General features: G+C 46.2%; 2 protein-coding genes and 1 non-coding gene across 3 annotated transcripts; 2 read left to right on the top strand and 1 right to left on the bottom strand.

Moving 5' to 3' along the window:
* The first annotated feature begins 4,763 nt into the window (after positions 1–4,763).
* LOC123109129 (U6 spliceosomal RNA) lies at positions 4,764–4,866 on the top strand. Its single transcript, XR_006452424.1, has one exon. It is a non-coding gene; the product is annotated as a U6 spliceosomal RNA (small nuclear RNA).
* Positions 4,867–12,574: 7,708 nt separating this feature from the next.
* Positions 12,575–13,270, bottom strand: LOC123106539 (uncharacterized). The gene has a single exon (XM_044528674.1). It carries the CDS (start codon positions 13,172–13,174, stop codon positions 12,770–12,772), a length of 405 nt encoding a protein of 134 aa, XP_044384609.1. The 5' UTR covers positions 13,175–13,270; the 3' UTR covers positions 12,575–12,769.
* Positions 13,271–15,320: 2,050 nt separating this feature from the next.
* LOC123102241 (pentatricopeptide repeat-containing protein At4g02750) lies at positions 15,321–18,573 on the top strand. Its single transcript, XM_044523533.1, has 2 exons — positions 15,321–17,880; positions 17,963–18,573. Exon 1 carries the CDS (start codon positions 15,418–15,420, stop codon positions 17,518–17,520), a length of 2,103 nt encoding a protein of 700 aa, XP_044379468.1. The 5' UTR covers positions 15,321–15,417; the 3' UTR covers positions 17,521–17,880; positions 17,963–18,573.
* Positions 18,574–25,860: the final 7,287 nt, after the last annotated feature.

Genomic DNA, 25,860 nt, shown 5'->3' with positions numbered 1-25,860 from the left:
CCCTTCACTCTGCAACGGTTGTGACTTAAACCATAGCTTTATGGGCATTTATAACACTTTATTGTAGACGTTACCAGTAACGCCCCACCTTTATGAACATTGAACCCTGTGTAACGGAGGGGAGCTAGGGTCCTGGCGCACTCTATATAAGCCACCCCCTCCTCTGGGACAACGGTTCGCACTTTTGTAGACTCACACACACACATATAATCCAGTCGACCGCCTCATGGCACCGAGCCATAGGGCTGTTACTTCCTTCGAGAAGGGCCTGAACTCGTAAAACTCGTGTGTACAACTACTCCATAGCTAGGACTTGCCTCCTCATACTTACCCCCCATTCTACTGTCAGTCTTAGATCCATGACACCCCCTTCCTTCCTTCTCCTTTTCCCTTCCCTTTCCTTCCCTCCTACTCCTACTACTTGGAAGGGCTCCTAGTTCTACTAGGAAAGGGGGGATCCTACTCTCGATGGGAGTAGGACTCCCCTAGGGCGCGCCATAGAGAGGGCCGGCCCTCCCCCTCCTCCACTCCTTTATATACGGGGGCAGAGGGCACCCCAAAGACACAACAATTGATCTCTTGATCTCTTAGCCATGTGCGGTGCCCCCCTCCACCATAGTCCACCTCGATAATACTGTAGCGGTGCTTAGGTGAAGCCCTGCGTTGGTAGAACATCAACATCATCACCATGCCGTCGTGCTGACGAAACTCTCCCTCAACACTCGGCTGGATCGGAGTTCAAGGGACGTCATCGGGCTGAACGTGTGCTGAACTCGGAGGTGTCGTACGTTCGGTACTTGATCGGTCGGATCGTGAAGACGTACGACTACATCAACCGCGTTCTGCTAACGCTTCCGCTTTCGGTCTACAAGGGTACATGGACAACACTCTCCCCTCTCGTTGCTATGCATCACCATGATCTTGCGTGTGCGTAGGATTTTTTTTTGAAATTACTACGCTCCCCAACAACACTAGGGTTCGGCTAGATCGCGCCCTAGCTAATGCTGATTGGCGTGCAAGGTTTCCCCTTGCAGACCTGACACACTTGACGGCAGCATCCTCTGATCATTGCCCCATAATGTTGCGGTTGAATAGAGAGCAGCCACAGAGCAGGCAGCCGAAAACTTTCCGGTATGAAGTAATGTGGGAAGGCCAGGAATCTTGGAGAGACACTATCAGTGCAGCATGGACGGGCGGGGGGGGGGCAGCAATAGAGTGGATGATCTTCGGGCTAAACTGCAAGCTATATCCCATGACTTGGGACGGTGGAATAATGAGACCTTTGGAAACGTTCGAAAGGAGATCAAAAAGCTGAAATCGGAGCTTGAGGAGTTGCGGGCTGACCCTAGCCGAAGGGCTCCGTCACACGTCGAGCTCAAGATAAACGAGAATGTAGTTGAACTATACCATCAGGAAGAAATATTATGGAGGCAGCGTTCACAGATTGAGTGGCTAACATCCGACGACAAAAATACAAAGTTTTTCCACTTGAGAGCAAGCATCCGCAGGAAGAAGAACATGATTAAGGTGTTACAAAACTCCCTTGGAGTCTTGACAAATGATCCAGATGAGCTTAAAGCAATGGTACACGAGTTTTATAAAACCCTGTATACTTCAGAAGGTGTAAACAATATGGACGCAATCCTAAACTGTGTACCAACCAAGGTCACAGCAGAGATGAACGAACTACTGGTCGCACCATACAAGGGAGAAGAAGTAAAGGCAGCCCTCTTTCAGATGTTTCCGACCAAGGCACCGGGGCTCGATGGTTTTCCAGCTCAGTTTTATCAGCATCACTGGGATCTTTGCGGTGCCGAGGTAACAGAGGCGGTTCTCAGGATCATTCAGGGAGAGGAAAGTCCGGAAAGCATCAACGATACGGTCTTGGTTCTCATCCCTAAGGTAATGAACCCTACTATGCTATCTCAGTTCAGACCCATCAGTTTATGCAATGTATTATATAAGATTGCGTCCAAGGTGATTGCGAACAGATTGAAGATGATTCTTCCGGACATCATCTCAGAGGAACAATCAACCTTTGTGCCAGGCAGGCATATCACAGACAATATCATCAGTGCTTATGAGTGTCTTCACTTTATGAAACATAGCAAGGCCAAAGTTAACAATTTGTGCGTGCTTAAACTCGATATGATGAAGGCATACGACAGATTAGAGTGGGATTATCTTCACGCGATGATGATAAAGCTTGGCTTTGCCCCATCTTAGGTTCAGATAGTAATGAACATGGTTCGGTCAGTGTCATTTTCAGTATTGTTTAATGGTGAGAGGCTTGACACTTTCAACCCATCCGGAGGTATTCGGCAAGGAGATCCAATATCCCCATATCTCTGTTTAATCGCAGCAGAGGGCCTTTTGTGCCTACTGAAATCCAGTTCGTCATCGTCTCAGCTAGAAGGGATCAAGGTGGCATCCACGGCGCCAGCCGTGAACCATCTCCTTTTTGCTGATGACAGCCTACTGATGTTTAAATCGAGTGTTGAAAGGGCTGTTGCAGTATCAAACTTGCTGGAAAGTTACTATGTAGCATCTGGACAGCGGATAAATCATGAGAAATCCTCTATTTTCTTTAGTAAAGGATGTCCACAAGTTATGAGAGAGAGTATCAAGAACACTTTAAACGTTCAGAATGAATCGCTCAGTGACAGGTACCTGGGGATGCCTACTGATGTTGGGCATTCAAAGAATGGCACATTTAGATTTCTAAGAGATCGTGTGTGGGAGAAAATCAGAGGGTGGATGGAGAAATTGTTATCTTCAGCGGGCAAGGAGGTTCTTATAAAATCGGTGGCTCAGTCAATACCGGTTTTTTCTATGTCTTGCTTCCGCCTCCCACGAGGTTTATGTGAGAATATTACTTCCCTGATCAGACAGTTTTGGTGGGGGAGAAAGCAGGGAAAATGCAAGCCGAGCTGGGTAGCCTGGGACGAGATGACAAAGCCAAAGCATCTAGACGGCCTCGGTTTCAGAGATCTGGAGATCTTCAATCTTGCCCTACTGTCGAAGTAGGCATGGAGGATGCTACAAAACCCTACATCTTTGAGCGCCCGCATCCTCAAGGAGGTCTACTTCCCTGATGTATCTCTTTTTGAAGCAAGTCTTGGGAATCATCCGTCACAAATTTGGCGGGCAATCCTAGATGGGCGAGATATCATGGTGCAGGGACTTGTGAGAAGAATTGGAAACGGTGAAACCACAGACATCTGGCACGATAATTGGCTACCTCGCACACACATGAAGCGACCATTAACATCTCTGGTTCAACATCCTCCTCACAAAGTGTCTGAACTCATAAATAGCACCACTTGCTCGTGGAATGAACAACTAGTTCGGGCAACTTTTGTTCCAATCGATGCGGAAACTATTTTGCAGATTCCTCTCTGCACTAGACAGATTGAGGATTTTTGGGCATGGAGCAAGGACAGGCGGGGCATTTTCTTTGTCAGAACTGCTTACCACATGATCCACCAGAAGAAACTAAGCAGAGAAGCCTGGTTATATGAGCAAGGGGGGTCGTCTCATTCACAAGCTGATAGTGAGATCTGGACTAAGCTATGGGGTTTTAATGTACCATCGAAGCTTAAGATGTTCCTATGGAGATTTGCGAAGAACACCACACCAACCGCGGCACTATTGCATCATCGGAACATGGAGGACACGCCAGCGTGCGTCCTTTGCGGAGCGGAAGACACCTGGAGACACGCTTTGCTAAACTGCACTGTATCCCGGAGTACGTGGGCTTTGTCATCTGAACATATCATCGATGCATTAAGTAAGAATGAAGAGGATGACACGAAGAGATGGCTCTCCGCCATGCACCAGGCGCTATCCTAGGAGAGTTTTACTACTCTCGTGGTCTCACTCTGGGCCTTGTGGGGAGCGCGCCGAAAGGCGATCCATGAGCAAATATATCAAAGTCCATTTCAGGTGCATGCGTTTATTCAGTCTTACATAAGGGAACTGGAAGCTATAAAATCTGCTAATACGAGGCGGGATGGCGATTCTATTCCCCGCCCGACGAGCTAGATTCCCCCACTAACAGGGCTGACAAAACTGAATGTAGACGCTGCAGTTGGGAGGGGAAGTAGACACGGCTCTGTTGCAGCAATATCAAGAGACTCTGCTGGCCTTTTTTCGGGAGCATCGGCTGTGGTTTTTGCAGGCATTTCAGATCCGGCCACTCTTGAATGCATGGCGATCAGGGAGGCGTTGGCCCTTGCGGATGATCTGAATGTTTCAACTATACAAATGGCGTCCGACTCGAAGGTGGTGGTCGAGGACATCCGAGACAACGATCCTACAGCATATGGTGCGATCATACATGAAATAATAAAGCATAGATCAAATTTCCTTTTGTGTAATTTTTGCCACGAATTTAGGAGCTCGAATATCGAAGCTCACAAGCTCGCGAAGCATGCTTTATCCCTTTCGGCTGGTCGACATGTTTGGTTGGGTCAGCCGGACGGACTCTCTTTCGTTCATATAAACATTGTGACGTCGTAATAAAAGCTTGGGAGTTTGCCTCAAAAAAATGTATGCGTAGGTATAAAAGGAATTTTCTCAAAAAATAGGTATAAAAGGAAAACTGGACCAAATCAAGGTGTGGCAGCCGTGCCCAACGGAGTCCTCTGCCACTCGGGATGACCTCACCTACATTAGTATTTTTTGTTTATGTTATTAGTGTATGGATGTCTACTGACCCTAAATATATTTGGTTAAAATGTTTCCCTATGAAATTTCTATGGGTCCCTTTGGGGACATCCGATAAAATTGGAACGATACAGAGAAGATTAGCATGGCCCCTGCGCAAGGATGACACGCACAAATCGAGAAATGGTCCAAATTTTTTTGCGAATCAACATGTGGTTGAGTTGGTTAGGTGGACAGTGGTATCCCCAACCCACTAGGGTTCAAATCCTGGTGCTCACATTATTCCTGAATTTATTTCAGGATTTCTGGCGATGCGCTTTTCAGTAGGAGGAGACGTTCCCGTCGACGACGAGGCGCCTACGGTGACTTCGTAAATCTCAAGATAATATGTCGGCTCAGTCTCTCGGAGGTGCTCATAGGGGTAGGGTGTGCGTGTGTGCATTCATAGGGGTGAATGTATGCATGTGTATATGAGCGCTTGTGTCTGTACTGATGCTCAAAAAAAAGTTCTATGCACTATAAAAAAGTTGGTCTGAAATATTTGAGTTCATATTTCTATTTTACAGGTTATTACTCGTATAGTAGCATAGCTGATTCAGTTACATTAGTTCAAAACAAGTGTTTGTATCTACAGCAAGATAGCATTTTCACCTATATTCAAATAATTATACATAAATGCCATTAAGGATGATAAGCAAGATAGGTGCGCATCGAACTGCCTCAAGAAACGCGTCTAGGGCGTGTCCCAACCACTAGTACCAATAAATTATGGGAACATAATAAAGTTTTCAGTGTTGAGAGAATTGAGCGTAGTTTGGATGGACTTGTTCCTTGTGGTGGAACCTGCCCACCCAGGTTCAAGTTGCAGACTTTTTTTTTATGTGAAAACTGTAGAACAATCGTTCTATGGTAAATATCTCTACTATTAAATCTTTACTATTAATGGGGGATCGAACGTCGTGATGGTTCGACCACCTCGTTCGATCCCCCGCCTCATACGACCATCTCCTCCCTTTGTACGACATCCTCCCCGCGTAAGAAAATAGGGCGAGAGAGAAAAAAATCTCTACTATTAAAAGGGGATCGGACGTCGTGATGGTTCGACCACCTCGTTCAATCCCCCCGCCTCATACAATCATCTCCTCCCTTCGTACGACATCCTCCCCGCGTAAGAAAATAGGGCGAGAGAGAAAAAGAAACGGAGGAAAAATGAAAGGAAACCACGAGCACACAACCCCACGACCCCACGATCCAATCCCCGACGCCCTCGCCCCGAGAGGCCGAGAGAAATCTCCCCGCTTCAGGTTCCGCCCTGCGGTCTTCCCGTCGCCGTCGATTGTCTCTCGCCTCGTCCAGTCCATGGGCCTTTCGCCATGCCCGCGATGCGCCAGGGCCGGGATCAGTACAGCGCCTGCAGAGAGTGGTATGAGCGCAGCGCAGCCGACGCCTCCTCTCCACCCGCCGCTGGTGAGGACTCTGAGGATGGCTACCGATCACGGTTTGCGCCTTCCCTTGTCGTTCCTCCCATGACCTCCTCCCGTTTCTCACTGCCGCTCCTCCTTCTATGATGATCAGGTCTCTTTTCATCATACAGGCAAGGAGACCATCGATCGGAACCGGTGCACGACGTGTGGCATGCCATTGGAGAATAGTGAAGCAAGTCCATGGATGAAGAATCCTTAGCACCGGCCTATGTGGCAGCATTAAACAGTTCGTGTGAAGGGACTCATCATTGCTTCGACACTGATTCAGTAGGAATCACCAGTTCACCACCGCCGCCGCCGTTGAAAGCGTGTAGAAATAGTGTTTTTTTTCTGTTCTCCTCATTGGTGTTCCGGTCCCTTCCTATCGACTCATGCAGATTCCCGACATGTCCGTAGTTTTGTTTGTTCAGATGCAGGTTCTCTCCTAGGTTTGATGGTGCAGAAGCCAGCAGCATTGGCGCGCTGCAGCCTGCAGGTCATGGATGTGAAGAAGCAAGCACGAGGCCGGGCTGTCTAGCAGCAGGGCACTGTATTTCTCAATCCTAAATCCTGCTTTCCTTTCTTTATTTTTTGTCGCTTGATCTGGATTGGCGATTGGGATCAATTAGAAAATGTAGACCAATGTAGGAATTACTTTTGCTGTATATTGTTAATGTAGCAACTAAACCGAGTAAATTACGTGATGCATCTCATTTGGACGGAGAACATATTTATATTTGGAGGAAGAATACACATGAGAACAGAAAACATCTCTCCCTCTCACGGAGTAACAATATTTAAAGAGATGGTAGAAAGACGTCTTGCAGACATTTGAACAAACATGCATAAGCAAAACATTAAATTTCATGCAGATGCAAACATCAGTTCTGAGCAACAGAAAAATATGTGTTTTGGCGAGTTCCCAGTTTCCTACACGCCTAACATAGTTGCATATTTAAGTCGAAAGAGGGATGGACCTTCAACGTTGCCTTGTCAGGTTGTTTAGTTCCAACGAGGTCTAAATCCATTCCCCCGTCTTGTGTCGATTGCCTTCTTAGTACTAATGTTTCCCCTTAGTGACATTATCTATTTGGTGTCTTTTTTTGTACAAAATTATGTCATGATGTTCATCCTGCTAAGCTGCAGGGGTAATAGTGCTTCCAGTATTTGTAATTTTGAATCACAGTCGTGGATCAGATGGCTTAGTAATTAGTATGTGACAGAGGCTCTTTGCTCCAATCAATCGGTGGGAGATCAAATAGCTTAAGCTTTCCGTACACCGTGCAATGTAACTAGAATAGTAGTCTTAAAATAAAACGGACATCGTTATTGCGCCACGACCCTTGCATTACTGAAATGACCCATATGTCGGTACTAAAACCGGCTGATCTCGGGTAGGGGGTCCCGAACTGTGGATCTGAGAGCGGCGGGTAACAGGAGACTAGGGGGACGATGTTTACCCAGGTTCGGACCCTCTCGAAGAGGGAAAACCCTATGACCTGCTTTGATTGTATTGATGTAATAGGGTATCAAGTACATGATGATCTACCTCGAGATCGTATATTGTGTTCTAAACCTTAAGGCGAGTAATTGTTGTTGTGTCTCTAGGGACTAAACCCCTCGGTTTATATAGGCACCAAGGGTACCTGGGGTTACATATGGGCGGTTGCCAACTAGGAATAAGCATGCCGACTATTAGAGTTGTCCCTGAAGTATACACTAAGTCTTCAGTGGTGTCCATCTGGATCACGCTGGGTTCACAGCTTCGGCTATCCTCCAGGCAGTGATTGGTGGGCCTCAGTTCAGCCCATTGGTGGTAGATCCTATGGGCTAGTACCCCTAGTTCAGGACACCCTCACCATATATCATATAGAGAAAGAAAATGGATGTTATAAAACAGTTGAGGAATTGGTCACTAGTGCAGAAATGTCTGCTAGCGTTGTTCGTAAAACATGGTTAGTGGCGTTGTAGGCCAACCCCGCTAGTATGATGCCAGTGGTAAGGTGTAACCAATGGCGTCTGTTGCCGATGTCGATCGTATGACATCAGTGGTAAGGTGTCACCAGTTGCATCGGTTGCCGGCACCGCTAGTATGACACCAGTGGTAAGGTGTCACCAGTTGCATCGGTTGCCGGCACCGCTAGTATGACACCAATGGGGTCGCTTGCCGACGTCGTTAGTAGAATAACATTAGTGGCGTCGCGCCCAAAATACATGATAACCCACATGTATAGGGGATCGCAGTAATCTTTGAGAATAGTATTTCATCCAAATTTATTGATTCTACACAAGGGGAGCCAAAGAATATTTCTAAGTATTAGCAGTTGAGTACTAAGAGATATTAATGCCTCCTTTTAATAAGGAACCAGATCAAAGCATTAACACATGGTGAATACATGAACTTCTCGAATTACAATCATCCCCGGAGAGTATACCAAACAATTGTCACTATGGGGTCTACGAATCAGAATAATGACAAGTGCATATGATTAGCAAATAGGATCAAGAACTCAAATATATTCATGAAAACATAAAGGGTTCAGATTTGAAATCATGGCACTTGGGCCCTAGTGACAAGCATTAAGCATAGCAAAGTTATAGCAACATCAATCTCAGAACATAGTCGATACTATGGATCAAGCCCTAACAAATTGACTCAATTACATGATAAATCTCATCTAATTCCATCACCGTCCAGCAAGCCCACGAATGAATTACTCACTCTGAATGGTGAGCATTATGAAATTGGTGATGAAGAAGGGTTGGTGATGATGATGGCGACGAATCTCCCTCTCCGAACCTCCGAATGGACTCTAGATCAACCCTCCAGATGAAGACCAGGAGGTGGCGGCAGCTCTGTATCATAAAACACGATGAAACTTCTTCTCTTATTTTTTTCTCGTGGAAAAGGAATGTATAGGCTTGAGATTAGGGTCAGCGGAGCCATGTGGGCCCCACAAGTGATCAGGGCGCGTCTGGGAGGAGGGGGTGGTCGCACCCTGTTGCCTTGTGGGCAACTAGTGGCCCCCCTCCAGTCGATGTTCGCTCTAGTATTTTGTATATATTCCATAAAAAATCTCCACAAAGTTTTGTCCAATTCCAAGAACTTTTATTTCTGCACAAAAACAACACCATAGTAGTTCTGCTAAAAACAGTGTCAGTCTGGGATAGTTTCATTCAAATCATGCAAATTAGAGTCCGAAACAAGAGCAAAAGTGTTTGGAAAAGTAGATACGACAGAGACGTATCACTGCCATGTGTGTTTGAAATTGGACCGTTGGACACATGTCAGTTATCCATTGACCCAGTGTCATTTCAGACATATCATGTCAGGTTGCCTCCTGGCTATAAATAGTACACCCCTCCACCATAAGTTGGTGGCTGCTTTGAGTTTGTGCATGACTTTTGTCATTTGAGAGCAACCCATCTCTAACGTCTTTGAGAGAGAAACCTTGTGATGACAAAACCCAAAACACCCAGAGCCCAAAGAGTTTTGATCATCACTGAAGTCATTCTATTCTGCGTGAACTAAAGTCATTGTGGATTGTCGGTGAATGAAGTCTGTGAAGGTTTGAAGTCTACCTTGAAGACTTACCTGAGTGATTGGACAAGACATATGGGTTTTAGCTCAAGGGGAATAAGGTGAGATGTGGTCTTCTGAGTTCACTCTTAGCCTTCCTAACCAGACGTACAGTTGTCACAGGAACTAGAACTGGTCTAACAAATCATTTGTCTTCACCAAGCAACTGGTTTTATCACCTCACTCCTTTACTTAGTGTTTAGTTCGGGAAGACATTGCATATGCTCGTTTTGTTTGAAAACATGGTGTGAAGACATTCCCTCTGATTACATCTTTGTCTTCACACTATCTTCCTAAACTACTGTTTGTCTTCGCATCTCACTTCCATTGTTGTTTGACATTCCAGCATGCCTTGTGTAGTTTATCTTCCACTATATCTTGTTTAGTTACTATTTCGCTTTCGCTTCTTTGAAGACATTGCCTGTCTTGAAGACTTTTGTAAGAATCGTCTATTCACCCCCCTCTAGTCGATAACTAGCACTTTCACTTCCATGTCATCCTCTTTTGCTGGCAATCTGAAGTGTTAAAACTCTCGCTGCCTTCCCGAGTTAGATTTCTTGCAGCTGGGCTCATGCTTATGTTTTCTACCAAAGGCCCATCACTCTTCCTTCCTTCTCCAAGCGAGTGTTCTCCTTTCCCGACGATTCACCTTCAGATCGCCACCCCTTCCCGTCTTCTCCGACAATGATTTCCCCCGGAGGATCCTCTATTGTAGCCTCACGTTTTTTCCTTGGCAAACCCATCTCACTCTTCTCCATCTCCATTAAATCCCACTAATCAGTTGCAATTGAAACATATTAATATTATTCTCTTTCCATGCCGTGGTAATTGACACAATTTGATCTCCCCTTTAAGTAGCTCCTCTATTGTGTTCCGTTCATCTGCACAACTATGTGCTTGCACCCCTGCTCAAGACTAACGGGTTTCTGCCTCGAATAGTCAACGACCTTGATGGGACGAACTAGAAGGCTTTGTTGTCTGACACCCATCACCTGGTGGTACGTTGCATCCCCTCCCTGTAATAGGTTCTCCCCGTCCTTGCAACCTCCTTCTCGCGGCGTCCGTTGATTTTGCCCCCACATATATGTGGTATATAATGAAGAGGATAGAGAAGATAGCCTACATGTCCAATTCTTAAATCATGTGATTTTCCTTATACATGGTGTGCCCCCAACAGAAAAAAAATAGGTGCCCCTCAGCTGCAGCTATGTCATATATCCTTCGAAAGAATACATGCTATTATTTGCTACACTGGAACACATGAGATGTTAGGACGAATCTACTTAGATACATTTCGCCATTATCTTTCATGTTAGTATTCCATGTAATATTAATTTCATATTATTTTCCAATATTTTCAATAATGTGCTTCTAGCATGATGGCAAGTCCTCTGGATGTAAGGTTATAACCATGGTTCTAGCAAAAAGGTTCTCTCGCTGAGTGTGCAATTACGCCACCACGGATGGTGGAGCCAGCTTTCGGGTCGTTTCGTTGACATAGAAAGCAACGCCTTCGGGTTTCTTTCTAATGGCCGAGTTCTCTTTTTCACAATTTTCCAGTAAAAATGATTCTGCCTTTGTATACATATTCTATATTTTCACATTTGAGATGTAATTTTGTTTTCCATCCAGTGTTGGCATATCATCTACTCCCTCCGTTCAAAATTACTTGTCTCGGATATGGATGTGTCTAGAACTAAAATACGTCTAGATACATCTATTTCTGCGACAAGTAATTCCGAACGGAGGGAGTAGTTCCTACAGTGCTGACTTCAACCGACTGAAACTCCGAGTTTTAATCCACTTAGGCCTCCTTTGGTTTAGAGGAATTTCATAGGAATTCTAGAGGATAGGATTTTTATAGGATTTTTTTCCTTTAGAGCCCTTTGGTTCATAGGAATGGATTCCTATTCCTACATAGGATTGGTTCCTATCCTCCATATTTCATAGCAAAATAAAAAAGAGCCCAGACTCAATGGAAAAATTCCTTTGGTGTCAACCAAATGATCTTGTTTCCTATTTCTACTCATAGGATCTCATTTCCTACAAGATTCCTATTCCTATAATAATCCTATCCTATGAACCAAAAGAGGCCCGTCCTAACTACTTCCTCTATAAGCTAATATAAGATCGATCATTTAGATCACTATTTTAGTGATTTGAGGCCTCTTTTGGTTCATTGGATAGGATTATCATAGGAATAGGTATCTTGTAGGAAATGAGATGACATGTATCTCAAATCCTATGAGTAGGAATAGGAAACAAGATGTCATTTGGTTGACACCAAAGGAATTTTTCCATTGAGTCTAGGCTCTTTTTTATTTTTCTATGAAATGTGGAGGATAGGAACTAATCCTATGTAGGAATAGGAATCCATTCCTATGAACCAAAGGGCTCTAAAGGAAAAAATCCTATAAGAATTCTATCCTCTAGAATTTTTATGAAATTCCTCTAAACCAAAGGAGGCTTGAAAGATTCATATTAATCTATATCTTCTATATTTATATTATATTATTATACCAATATAAAAAGATTCAAATGGGCAGATCCAACTGATCTCAGCCATCGAACTAAGTTAATCCAACAACCTTTATTGCTCCAATGGCGAGTGTTAAGCGTGTTTAACGTGCAATTATTATCATACCAAATATTGCATTAATCATATGATTAACACACAAATAATAACATACCTGATATCCGTGTGCAATTAATATATTGCCTAAATATTAACGTGGGTTGCACGTGAGCATTACTAGCCTATAGAGGAAGTACTTCTTTATTTTATACCTGCCTTGTAAAGAGTGGGGCCCAGCAAAACGGGGTGTGCTGAGCGAAACAAAAACAGAGACAACACAAGGGATGATGATCAGCCAAATTCAGGTTGACAACGAAAGTTCCAAATTACACCAGTGACTATCGAAAATCATCTCGATCGAAGGGAAGCACATGGGAAACTTAACCAGATAAATTAGTCACCAATAGCGAACCACACGTAGGAGCCGATCGAGTTGCCGCCGGGTCCTCACTCCTCACCGAGCGCCACACCAGATTCAGCAGCCTAAACAGCGACGACGGGAAGAAGCGCCAGGAGCAGCAGCGTGTAACGAGCGCTCGAGGCGGCGCAGCTCCGGCCGCTCCCGGCGGTGAAGAAGTAGTAGTAGCCGCTGGGCTTCCCTCCCTTGGCCTGCGGCTGCGGCACGGCCGGCGGAGATGGCTGAGTCGTCATAGAGCGCGGAGGCGACGGCGAGGAGTAGCCACTGCCGTCGCTGCCCGCCGGCGGCGGCGGCGGCGTGGTACACACCGTCGGGCACGTCCCGCACTTGCTGACGCACAGCACGTTCGTGTCCGGCGGTGACCCTCCCGCCGTCGATGTCTGGGCGTCCGCCATGGCAGCCTCGCCGTAGAAGGACACCATGATCGCAGGGACCAGCAGCGCGAGCCATAGTGACCGTCCCATCTCCATTGCTACTGTGTGGGTGTGTGTCAATTTTTTGCGTTTATCTGTGGGACTATCTTAAACACTCGCGCAGAGGTGGGTGGTATATAGGCAGTGCCAACCCAAACTGCAACTGTATACACGAGCGCCGAGCTTGTAGCTCAAGCTCAAAGGGAATATGAGCTGCAGGGAAAGGTTGGTTGTAAAGGAAGATGCTCCTTAGCGGTGAAGGGTTGGAGATTCTCCCCCCACGGTCCATATCCAAAAATCGATGGCTCATACCCAATTAAAATAAAATATTAGAGAAGTTAGAGCATCATCTACAGCGGGCTCCTCAAATGCCCTCTGTATATATGAATGGACGGCCCTCTCACTGATTGGCTGTCATGTTGGACCAGACCAGACTCCTCAGACATCCATCCTTCTTTTCCCATGTTCGAGACGTCGCCGTCCTCCACCCTTGCTCCCCCATCCACGCCGTCGTAGATGTCGTCATTGAGTAATCCGCCCCCCACTGCCAGCATGAGTCTGTTCGCGGTAAGCTGCAGGGCAAAGAACGTCGCCCTGAGGGAGCGTCGTGCCCGCCAGCACGAGCAGGATGCTGCGGCGAAGAAAGTTGCGGTCAAGGAGGTGGTCGAAATCGACGTGGATGTGTCCCCTCCGCTGCGGCCGGCCGCCCTGTGCCCATCCACCATGCTGCCAACAAGGAAGCCGCCATCCGCCTCACCCGCAACTGACAATGTTTCGATGTCTGAATGGGAAGTGATTCTGGATAGTTAGACGCCATAGACAAGACGTGAGTGATTCATCATGTTGGCCAGACACGCCCTCGAAGTTGAATTTTATTTTTGGCATGTTTGAATTGTTGAATTATGGTTTATTTTGCTTTGTTGAGTTGGTGATGAATTTGTGTTATATGGTTGACATGCATGGATTTTCATGGATTTGAGGATTTTGATATGAGGAGTGTGGTTGTCCGGCAAGTCATTTGAATGGTCGTCCGGTGCTGCCCATGGTCGTGCTTGGATGCATCCGTAGATGTTTAGGCCTCGTTCGGTTTGGAGGATTTCTATAGGAAAAACGTAGGAATAAGGATTTCATAAGAAAATTTTCTATAGATGCGTTCGGTTTGTAGGAAACGCGTACATGAATCTCATAGAAATACTATTCATTTCATCTATTTTTGAAGGAATCTACACATCCACTCAAAGCTCATTTTATGCGTAGGAACGAGGCAAAACAATTCCTTAGGATGGCAAATGTCATCCTATCAAATTCCTATACTATTCATAATTCCTACATTTTGGTTTCCTCCAAACCGAATGAGGCCTTAGGAGGCGGATTTGACAAATCTGGTTGTATATGTTCTTATATGCAGTTCTGCCCGCCATGTTAAAAAAATTATTTTGTGTATTGGGAAAAAACACTCACTCAATTGAAAAACGGATTTTTCGGTTCATGCCACTCCTGAACTGGAATATTCAAGGTCTGCCACTCAAACCTGATGAATTCGGTATATGTCGCTACCGCTTGAAGAAATTAGTTGCATGCCCTTGTGTGTCGTCTATGCTTGTTGTCGTCACATTATCGTCTTGTTTGTTCCATTTCCTTCCATCTGAGACCATCACTCGCCACGTCAACCGCAGCGGAGAGGAGATCCAGTTGAGCTTATCTAAGTGAAGGAAACTCGGTTGAGCCCTTTATCCATGATGGACCCAACAAGGAGACTCGGTTGACCTTCATCCTCGCTGGGCCCACCAACAAGGCTTGATAGTGGCAACTTCCTAATTTGACGGGTAGAGCTCTTTTCTTCCCGCCACTTTCACTCACGCCCTTCCGCTGCTCCGTTGTCGCTGCCTCCATGGCCTCCATCCTCCCGGAGCTCATGCATGTGGTGTATTTTTTTTTCTTTGAAATTGACATGGAATAAATCATCTTCTAAGGTACTAGTGTAAAATAAATGTCTTACATTTTGAGACAGTGGGAGTAGAAACCTTGGATTTTTTAGCAGTCCTTGGAATTTTGTTGGTTATTCGATTTCCAGGCATGATTTTCCTCCAATGAATCTAAGCGTTTTACTTGGGCTGTAAAATCGATTTAAAATTTGCACAGGCCTATTAACGTCAGATCGGTTGGGCTTCCATAGTTTAAGTCGTAGTATTCGGCTGCCGGCCCAGTTTGTGCTCCAAGTCTGAAGTCTGAACCCGCTGCTCCCTTCCTCAGTGCAGTCAGTCGCACACCTTCGCCCGCCACCGCCGGCTAGCCACCTCATGGCCGCGGCCAAGGCCACCGGCGTGGCCGCGGCGGCGACCTCCGCAGTGTTCCGGAGCAACCAGGAGCTCACGCGCCTGGCGCGTTCGGGACAGCTGGCCGCGGCACGCCGCCTGTTCGATGAGATGCCCCACCGCAACACCGTCTCCTACAACGCCATGCTCTCCGCGCTCGCGCGCCACGGCCGCCTCGCGGACGCGCGACGCCTGTTCGACGAGATTCCCCGCCGCAATCTCGTCTCCTGGAACGCCATGATCGCGGCCTGCTCTGACCACGGCCGTGTAGCGGACGCCCGGGAGCTGTTCGACGCAATGCCTGCCCGGGACGACTTCTCCTGGACGTTGATGGTCTCCTGCTATGCACGCGCGGGCGAGCTCAAGCTTGCCAGGGAGACGCTCGATCGAATACCTGGGAAGAAGTGCACGGCATGCTACAATGCCATGATCTCTGGATACGCGAAGAATGGCAGGTTTGATGACGCGGTGACGTTGCTGCGGGAAATGCCGGCCCCTGACATAGTTTCTTGGAACTCGGTGCTGGTCGGGTTGACCCGCAATGAGAAAATAGTTCGGGCGGCCCAGTTCTTTGACGAGATGCCGCAAAGGGACATGGTGTCCTGGAACTTGATGCTGGAGGGCTATGTGCGCGCTGGAGATCTCAATGCGGCTGCTGGCTTATTTGAGAGAGTTCCGTCACCTAATGTCGTCTCTTGGGTCACCTTGCTCAATGGTTATTGCCGGGCAGGGAGGATTGGTGAGGCGAGAGAATTGTTCGACAGAATGCCTGAACGGAATGTGGTGTCTTGGAATGTGATGCTTGGTGGGTATTTGCGGCTTTCGCACATGGATGAGGCCTATAGATTGTTTTCAGAGATGCCAGATAAGAACTCAATTTCGTGGACGACAATGATAAGTGCATTAGTGCGTGCTGGGAAGCTCCAAGAAGCAAAGGATATGCTGAACAAGATGCCTTTTGATAGTTTTGCAGCGAAGACTGCACTGATGCATGGCTATCTGCAGAGCAAGATGATCGATGACGCACGCCACATCTTTGATGCACTTGAGGTCCGAGATGCGGTGTGCTGGAATACAATGATATCTGGCTATGTCCACTGTGGAATGCTTGACGAGGCCATGGTGTTGTTCCAGCAAATGCCAAACAAGGATATGGTTTCTTGGAACACCCTGATTGCTGGCTATGCCCAAGATGGTCAAATGCGCAAGGCAGTAGGTATATTCAGAAAGATGAATCAGAGGAATGCAGTATCGTGGAATTCAGTTATCTCCGGGTTTGTTCAGAATGGGCTCTGTTTCGAAGCACTCCAATATTTCCTGCTCATGAGAAGGGATGCAAAGATGGCTGATTGGTCTACATATGCGAGTTGTCTCAGCGCATGCGCGGACTTGGCTGCTTTGCAAGTCGGGAGGCAATTCCACAGTCTTCTTGTCAGGAGTGGGTATATCAGTGATTCCTTTGCTGGAAATTCCCTGATTTCTGCATATGCCAAGTGTGGACGGATCTTAGAAGCAAGACAAATATTTGATGAGATGGCAGGTCAGGACATTGTTTCATGGAATGCGCTCATTGATGGCTATGCTTCTAATGGTCGTGGGACCGAGGCTATTTCAGTTTTCCGAGAAATGGAAGCCAATGGTGTCCGACCCGACGAGGTCACATTTGTGGGTGTCTTGTCAGCCTGTAGTCATGCAGGATTAATTGACGAAGGATTGCGTTTCTTCAACTCGATGACAAAAGAATACTCATTACAGCCTGTGGCTGAACACTACGCTTGCATGGTGGATCTACTTGGAAGAGCTGGGAGACTGAGCGAAGCCTTTAAACTTGTTCAGGGAATGCAGATCCAGCCTAATGCTGGTGTATGGGGTGCATTGCTTGGAGCATGCCGGGTGCACAAGAACGACGAGCTCGCGCAGTTTGCAGCTGAGAAGTTATTCGAACTGGAACCTCGCAAGACCTCGAACTATGTTCTGCTGTCGAACATCAGCGCGGAGTCGGGCAAGTGGGATGCAGCTGAAAACATGAGGACCTTGATTAAAGAAAGGGGAGTGCATAAACCACCTGGTTTAGCTGGATCAACATAGAGAATTAGGCTCGCACCGTCTCTTGTAATGATCTGCATCAGACTCTTGCCTGCTAAATCCTGTCTGAGCGCCGGAATTGTCATGCCGGCGTTGATGCAGCGCATGTGCTTGAGGCAGTGAATCAGTGATACAGCACAGCTGTGGAGTGAGAACAGCAGGGTTCCTCGGAACTTAACTCGAGCTTGGTTCTTCTTCTCTGTTGAATTCCTGCTGAAGCTCCGTGTTACCACTCGACTATGGTGTTTACGACGCTTCCGTCAGAAGTCCTCAGCTCTGGACCATTGTGCTTAGCAGGCAGCGGTTGGTACCTTATTTCACTAGAAATGTAGAGTGGATTGCATGGTGCAGCAGTGCAGGCAGGTGATTCTGCAGTGACAGTATATGCTAAACCAGTGAGTTTTGACTTTACAATCTTACGCGTCATTCCATTTTGTTGATGCAGGGCTGATGAAAGTCTTAATTGGCCATGTTTAAATCTGTCATCTCCTGGAAAAGGATAGGAGGATCCCGTTGCAACGTTGATGCTACAAATCATAAATCTGATGAAGCCATACAGACTTAGCAACTCTAATGTCCCTGATTCTATTTGAGACCGGAACAACATTTAACTATTGCGTGTGAATAGTTGTAATTTCATATATCTTTTCGTAAATAGGACATTTACAACAAATTACATGCTCGCATAGGAGGCCTGGCGACCACGGGTGTACGTGCACAACGAGCTGAAGATCTGCAGGCTGTTGTCTGCCTGTCTTGGAGGTGTGACCACAAATAAGTTTTCAAGGGCATCTCCGATGCTGACCCAAACCGAGCACCGCATCTCAATGATGCGGGAGTTGGTCATCCAACTGTAGTCACATATATTTCAAACCGGATTTCAACAAACCGGACGAATTACATGCAAACCAGGCGATTTTCGTCTAAACCGGAGAACCTTCATTACATTTTTGACATTTTTCAATAAAGAAAGCGGTCGAACGGGCGGGGCATTGAACGGACGTGTTAGATATATGTCCCGTCCTGTCCAGTAAACATCTCTCCGTCATTGAACATGCAAGGACACCGGGGATACGGTGCGGCCGGCGTCAGTGAGACGTCACATTTGCTCTGGGCCGGCATGAATGTGGGCAGCTGGCTTTAGGCGGGAAAGGACGCAGGCGAGGGAGAGGGTGTTGGAAATATGCCCTAGAGGCAATAATAAAATGGTTATTATTATATTTCTTTGTTCATGATAATTGTCTATTGTTCATGCTATAATTGTGTTATCCGAAAATCGTAATACATGTGTGAATACATAGACCACAACACGTCCCTAGTGAGCCTCTAGTTGACTAGCTCGTTGATCAAAAGATAGCCATGGTTTCTTGACTATGGACATTGGATGTCATTGATAACGGGATCACATCATTAGGAGAATGATGTGTTGGACAAGACCCAATCCTAAGCATAGCTCAAAGATCGTGTAGTTCGTTTGCTGTAGCTTTTCTGAATGTCAAGTATCATTTCCTTAGACCATGAGATTGTGCAACTCCCGGACACCGTAGGAGTGCCTTGGGTGTGCCAAACGTCACAACGTAACTGGGTGACTATAAAGGTACATTACAGGTATCTCCGAAAGTGTCTGTTGGGTTGGCACGAATCGAGACTGGGATTTATCACTCCGTATGACGGAGAGGTATCTCTGGGCCCACTCAGTAATGCATCATCATAATGAGCTCAATGTGATCAAGTGATTGATCACGGGATCATGCATTACGGTACGAGTAAAGTGACTTGCCGGTAACGAGACTGAACAAGGTATTGGGATACCGACGATCAAGTCTCGGGCAAGTAACGTACCGATTGACAAAGGAAATTGTATACGGATTGATTGAATCCTCGACATCGTGGTTCATCCGATGAGATCATCGTAGAGCATGTGGGAGCCAACATGGGTATCCAGATCCCGTTGTTGGTTATTGACCGGAGAGTCGTCTCGGTCATGTCTGCATGTCTCCCGAACCCGTAGGGTCTACACACTTAAGGTTCGGTGACGCTAGGGTTGTTAGGAAGACTTGTATGTGATTACCGAATGTTGTTTGGAGTCCCGGATGAGATCCCGGACATCACGAGGAGTTCCGGAATGGTCTGGAGGTGAAGATTTATATGTAGGAAGTTGTCATACGGTCACCGGAAAGGTTCAGGGGCATATTGGTATTGTACCGGGGCCACCGTAGGGGTTCCGGGGGTCCACCAGGAGGGGCCACCTCTTCCGGAGGGCCTTATGGGCTGTATGGAGAAGGGAACCAGCCCAGGTGGGCTAGGGCGCCACACCCTCCTAGGGCCCATGCGCCTAGGGTTTGGGGGAAACCCTAAGGGGGCGCCCCCTTGCTTGGGGGGGCAAGCCCCCCTCCCCTTGGCCGCCGCCCCCCTCTAGATCTCATCTAGAGGGGGGCGGCCCCCTTCCCCTATAAATAGAGGGGTGAGGGCAGGGCTGCATACAACATCCAAGGCGCAGCCCCTCCCCTCCCCAACACCTCTCCTCCTCCATAAGAGCTTGGTGAAGCCCTGCCGGAGTACTGCAGCTTCACCACCACCACGCCGCCGTGCTGCTGTTGGAGCCCTCTTCCTCAACCTCTCCCTCCTCCTTGCTAGATCAAGGCGCGGGAGACGTCCTCGCTCCGTACGTGTGTTGAACGCGGAGGTGCCGTCTTCGGTGCTAGGATCTTCGGTGATTTGGATCACGACGAGTACGACTCCATCAACCTGTTCTCTTGAACGCTTCCGCTCGTGATCTACAAGGGTATGTAGATGCACTCTTCTCTCCCTCGTTGCTAGATGACTCCATAGATTGATCTTGGTGATGCATAGAAAATTTTAAAATTCTGCTACGTTCCCCAACAGTGGCATCATGAACTAGGTCTATGTGTAGTCACTATGCACGAGTAGAACACAAAGCAGTTGTGGGCGTCGATATTGTCAATTATCTTGCCGTTACTAGTCTTATCTTGATTCGGCGGCATTGTGGAATAAAGCGGCCCGGACCAACCTTACACGTACGCTTACGTGAGACCGGTTCCACCGACTAACATGCACTAGTTGCATAAGGTGGCTGGCGGGTGTCTGTCTCTCCCACTTTAGTCGGATCGGATTCGATGAAAAGGGTCCTTATGAAGGGTAAATAGAAATTGGCATATCACGTTGTGGTTTTGGCGTAGGTAAGAAACGTTCTTGCTAGAAACCTATAGCAGCCACGTAAAACTTGCAACAACAATTAGAGGACGTCTAACTTATTTTTGCAGCATGTGTCGTGTGATGTGATATGGCCAAAAGGATTTGATGAATGATATATGTGATGTATGAGATTGATCATGTTCTTGTAATAGGAATCACGACTTGCATGTCGATGAGTATGACAACCGGCAGGAGCCATAGGAGTTGTCTTAATTTATTTATGACCTGCGTGTCAACATAAACGTCATGTAATTACTTTACTTTATTGCTAAAGTGTTAGCCATAGTAGTAGAAGTAATAGATGACGAGACAACTTCAAGAAGACACGATGATGGAGATCATGGTGTCATGCCGGTGACAACGATGATCATGAAGCCCCGAAGATGGAGATCAAAAGGAGCAAATGATATTGGTCATATCATGTCACTATTTGATTGCATGTGATGTTTATCATGTTTTGCATCTTATTTGCTTAGAAGGACGGTAGCTTAAATAAGATGATCCCTCGTAATAATTTCAAGAAAGTGTTCCTCCTAAGTGTGCACCGTTGCGAAGGTTCGTTGTTTCGAAGCACCACGTGATGATCGGGTGTGATAGATTCTAACGTTCGAATACAACAGGTGTAAGCCAGATTTACACACGCAATACACTTAGGTTGACTTGACGAGCCTAGCATGTACAGACATGGCCTCGGAACACGGAAGACCGAAAGGTCGAGCATGAGTCGTATAGAAGATACGATCAACATGAAGATGTTCACCGATGTTGACTAGTCCGTCTCACGTGATGATCGGACATGACCTAGTTGACTCGGATCATGTTTCACTTAGATGACTAGAGGAATGTCTATCTGAGTGGGAGTTCATTGAATAATTTGATTAGATGAACTTAATTATCATGAACTTAGTCTAAAATCTTTACACTATGTCTTGTAGATCAAATGGCCCACGCTAATGTTGCCCTCAACTTCAACGCGTTCCTAAAGAAAACCAAGCTGAAAGATGATGGCAGCAACTATACAGACTGGGTCCGGAACCTGAGGATCATCCTCATAGCTGCCGGGAAAGATTATGTCCTAGAAGCACCGCTAGGTGACGCACCCATCCCAGAGAACCAAGACGTTATGAACGCTTGGCAGTCACGTGCTTATGATTACTCCCTCGTTCAGTGCAGCATGCTTTACAGCTTAGAACCGGGGCTCCAAAAGCGTTTTGAAAGACACGGAGCATATGAGATGTTCGAAGAGCTGAAAATGGTTTTCCAAGCTCATGCCCGGGTCGAGAGATATGAAGTCTCTGACAAGTTCTTCAGTTGTAAGATGGAGGAAAATAGTTTTGTCAGTGAACACGTACTCAAAATGTATGGGTTGCATAACCGCTTGACTTAGCTGGGAGTTAATATCCCGAATGACGCGTTCATTGACAGAATCCTTCAGTCGCTTCCACCGAGCTACAAGAGCTTTGTGATGAACTTCAATATGCAGGGGATGGAAAAGACCATTCCTGAGGTATATTCAATGCTGAAATCAGCGGAGGTGGAAATCAAAAAGGAACATCAAGTGTTGATGGTGAATAAAACCACTAAGTTCAAGAAAGGCAAGGGTAAAAAGAACTTCAAGAAGGACGGCAAGGGAGTTGCCGCGCCTGGTAAGTAAGCTGCCAGGAAGAAGTCAAAGAATGGACCCAAGCCTGAGACTGAGTGTTTTATTGCAAGGGAAGTGGTCACTGGAAGCGGAACTGCCCCAAATACTTAGCGGACAAGAAGACCGGCAACACTAAAGGTATATGTGATATACATGTAATTAATGTGTACCTTACCAGTACTCGTAGTAGCTCCTGGGTATTTGATATCGGTGCGGTTGCTCACATTTGTAACTCAAAGCAGGAGTTGCGGAATAAGCGGAGACTGGCGAAGGACGAGGTGACGATGCGCGTCGGGAATGGTTCCAAGGTCGATGTGATCGCCGTCGGCACGCTGCCTCTACATTTACCTACCGGATTAGTTTTAAACCTCAATAATTGTTATTTAGTGCCAGCTTTGAGCATGAACATTGTATCAGGATCTCGTTTAATTCGAGATGGCTACTCATTTAAATCCGAGAATAATGGTTGTTCTATTTATATGAGAGATATGTTTTATGGTCATGCTCCGCTGGTGAATGGTTTATTCTTAATGAATCTCGAGCGTAATGTTACACATATTCATAGTATGAATACCAAAAGATGTAAGGTTGATAATGATAGTCCCACATACTTGTGGCACTGCCGCCTTGGTCACATAGGTGTCAAACGCATGAAGAAGCTCCATGCAGATGGACTTTTGGAGTCTCTTGATTACAAATCATTTGACACGTGCGAACCATGCCTCATGGGTAAAATGACCAAGACTCCGTTCTCAGGAACAATGAAGCGAGCAACCAACTTATTGGAAATCATACATACTAATGTGTGCGGTCTAATGAGTGTTGAGGCTCGCGGTGGCTATCGTTATGTTCTCACCCTCACTGATGACTTGAGTAGATATGGGTATGTCTACTTAATGAAACACAAGTCTGAGACCTTTGAAAAGTTCAAGGAATTTCAGAGTGAGGTTGAGAATCAAGGTGACAAGAAAATCAAGTTCTTGCGATCAAATCGTGGGGGAGAATACTTGAGTCATGAATTTGGAACACACTTAAGAAAATGTGGAATAGTTTCACAACTCACGCCGCCTGAAACACCTCAGCGTAATGGTGTGTCCGAATGTCGTAATCGCACTCTATTAGATATGGTGCGATCTATGATGTCTCTTACCGATTTACTGTTGTCATTTTGGGGCTATGCTTTAGAGACTGCTGCATTCACTTTAAATAGGGCTCCGTCAAAATCCGTTGAGACGACACCGTATGAATTATGGTTTGGGAAGAAACCTAAGCTGTCGTTTCTAAAAGTTTGGGATGCGATGCTTATGTCAAGAAACTTCAACCTGAAAAGCTCGAATCCAAGTCGGAAAAATGCGTCTTCATAGGATACCCTAAAGAAACTATTGGGTATACCTTCTACCTCAGATCCGAAGGCAAGATCTTTGTTGCCAAGAATGGATCCTTTCTAGAGAAAGAGTTTCTCTCGAAAGAAATAAGTGGGAGGAAAGTAGAACTCGATGAAGTATTACCTCTTGAACCAGTAAGTGGCGCAGCTCAAGAAAATGTTCCTGAGGTGCCTGCACCGACTAGAGAGGAAGTTAATGATGATGATCATAAAACTTCAGATCAAGTTGCTACTGAACTTCGTAGGTCCACAAGGACATGTTCCGCACCAGAGTGGTACGGCAACCCTGTCTTGGAAATCATGTTGTTAGACAACGGTGAACCTTCGAACTATGAAGAAGCGACGGCGGGCCCAGATTCCGACAAATGGCTGGAAGCCATGAAATCCGAGATAGGATCCATGTATGAAAACGAAGTATGGACTTTGACTAACTTGCCCGATGATCGATGAGCCATAGAAATAAATGGGTCTTTAAGAAGAAGACAGACGCGGATGGTAATGTAACCATCTATAAAGCTCGGCTTGTCGCTAAGGGTTATCGACAAGTTCAAGGGGTTGACTACGATGAGACTTTCTCACCCGTAGCAAAGCTGAAGTCCGTCCAAATCATGTTAGCAATTGCCGCATTCTATGATTATGATATATGGCAAATGGACGTCAAAACGGCATTCCTTAATGGTTTCCTTAAGGAAGAATTGTATATGATGCAGCCGGAAGGTTTTATCGATCCTAAGAATGCTGACAAGGTATGCAAGCTCCAACGCTCGATTTATGGGCTGGTGCAAGCATCTCGGAGTTGAAACATTCGTTTTGATAAGATGATCAAAGCGTTTGGGTTTATGCAGACTTATGGAGAAGCCTGCATTTACAAGAAAGTGAGTGGGAGCTCTGTAGCATTTCTCATATTGTATGTGGATGACATACTGTTGATGGGAAATGATATAGAATTCTTGGAAAGCATAAAGGCCTACTTGAACAAGTGTTTTTCAATGAAGGACCTTGGAGAAGCTGCTTATATATTAGGCATCAAGATCTATAGAGATAGATCGAGATGCCTCATTGGTCTTTCACAGAGTACGTACCTTGACAAGATATTGAAGAAGTTCAAAATGGATCAGTCAAATAAGGGGTTCTTGCCTGTATTGCAAGGTACAAGATTGAGCACGGCTCAATGCCCGACCACGGCAGAAGATAGAGAAAAGATGAGTGTCGTTCCCTATGCCTCGGCCATAGGGTCTATCATGTATGCTATGCTGTGTACCAAACCTGATGTAAACCTTGCCGTAAGTTTGGTAGGAAGGTACCAAAGTAATCCCGGCATGGAACACTGGACAACGGTCAAGAATATCCTGAATTACCTGAAAAGGACCAAGGAAATGTTTCTCGTTTATGGAGGTGACGAAGAGCTCGTCGTAAAGGGTTACGTCGATGCTAGCTTCGACACGGATCTGGATGACTCTAAGTCACAAACTGAATACGTGTATATTTTGAATGGTGGGGCAGTAAGCTGGTGAAGTTGCAAGCAAAGCGTTGTGGCGGGATCTACATGTGAAGCGGAGTACATGGCAGCCTCGGAGGCAGCACAAGAAGCAGTCTGGGTGAAGGAGTTCATTACCGACCTAGGAGTCATACCCAATGCGTCGGGCCCGATGACTCTCTTCTGTGACAACACTGGAGCTATTGCCCTTGCCAAGGAGCCCAGGTTTCACAGGAAGACCAGGCATATCAAGCGTCGCTTCAACTCCATTCATGAAAGTGTTCAAAATGGAGACATAGAGATTTGTAAAGTACATACGGACCTGAATGTAGCAGATCCGTTGACTAAACCTCTCCCTAGAGCAAAACATGATCAACACCAGAATTGCATGGCTGTTCGATTCATCACAATGTAACTAGAAATATTGACTCTAGTGCAAGTGGGAGACTGTTGGAAATATGCCCTAGAGGCAATAATAAAATGGTTATTATTATATTTCTTTGTTCATGATAATTGTGTATTGTTCATGCTATAATTGTGTTATCCGGAAATCATAATACATGTGTGAATACATAGACCACAACACGTCCCTAGTGAGCCTCTAGTTTACTAGCTCGTTGATCA

This window comes from Triticum aestivum, chromosome 5A (genome assembly GCF_018294505.1).
Source record: "Triticum aestivum cultivar Chinese Spring chromosome 5A, IWGSC CS RefSeq v2.1, whole genome shotgun sequence".
Classification (NCBI taxonomy): Eukaryota; Viridiplantae; Streptophyta; class Magnoliopsida; order Poales; family Poaceae; genus Triticum; species Triticum aestivum.
This window is presented reverse-complemented; position numbering and strand designations above follow the sequence as displayed.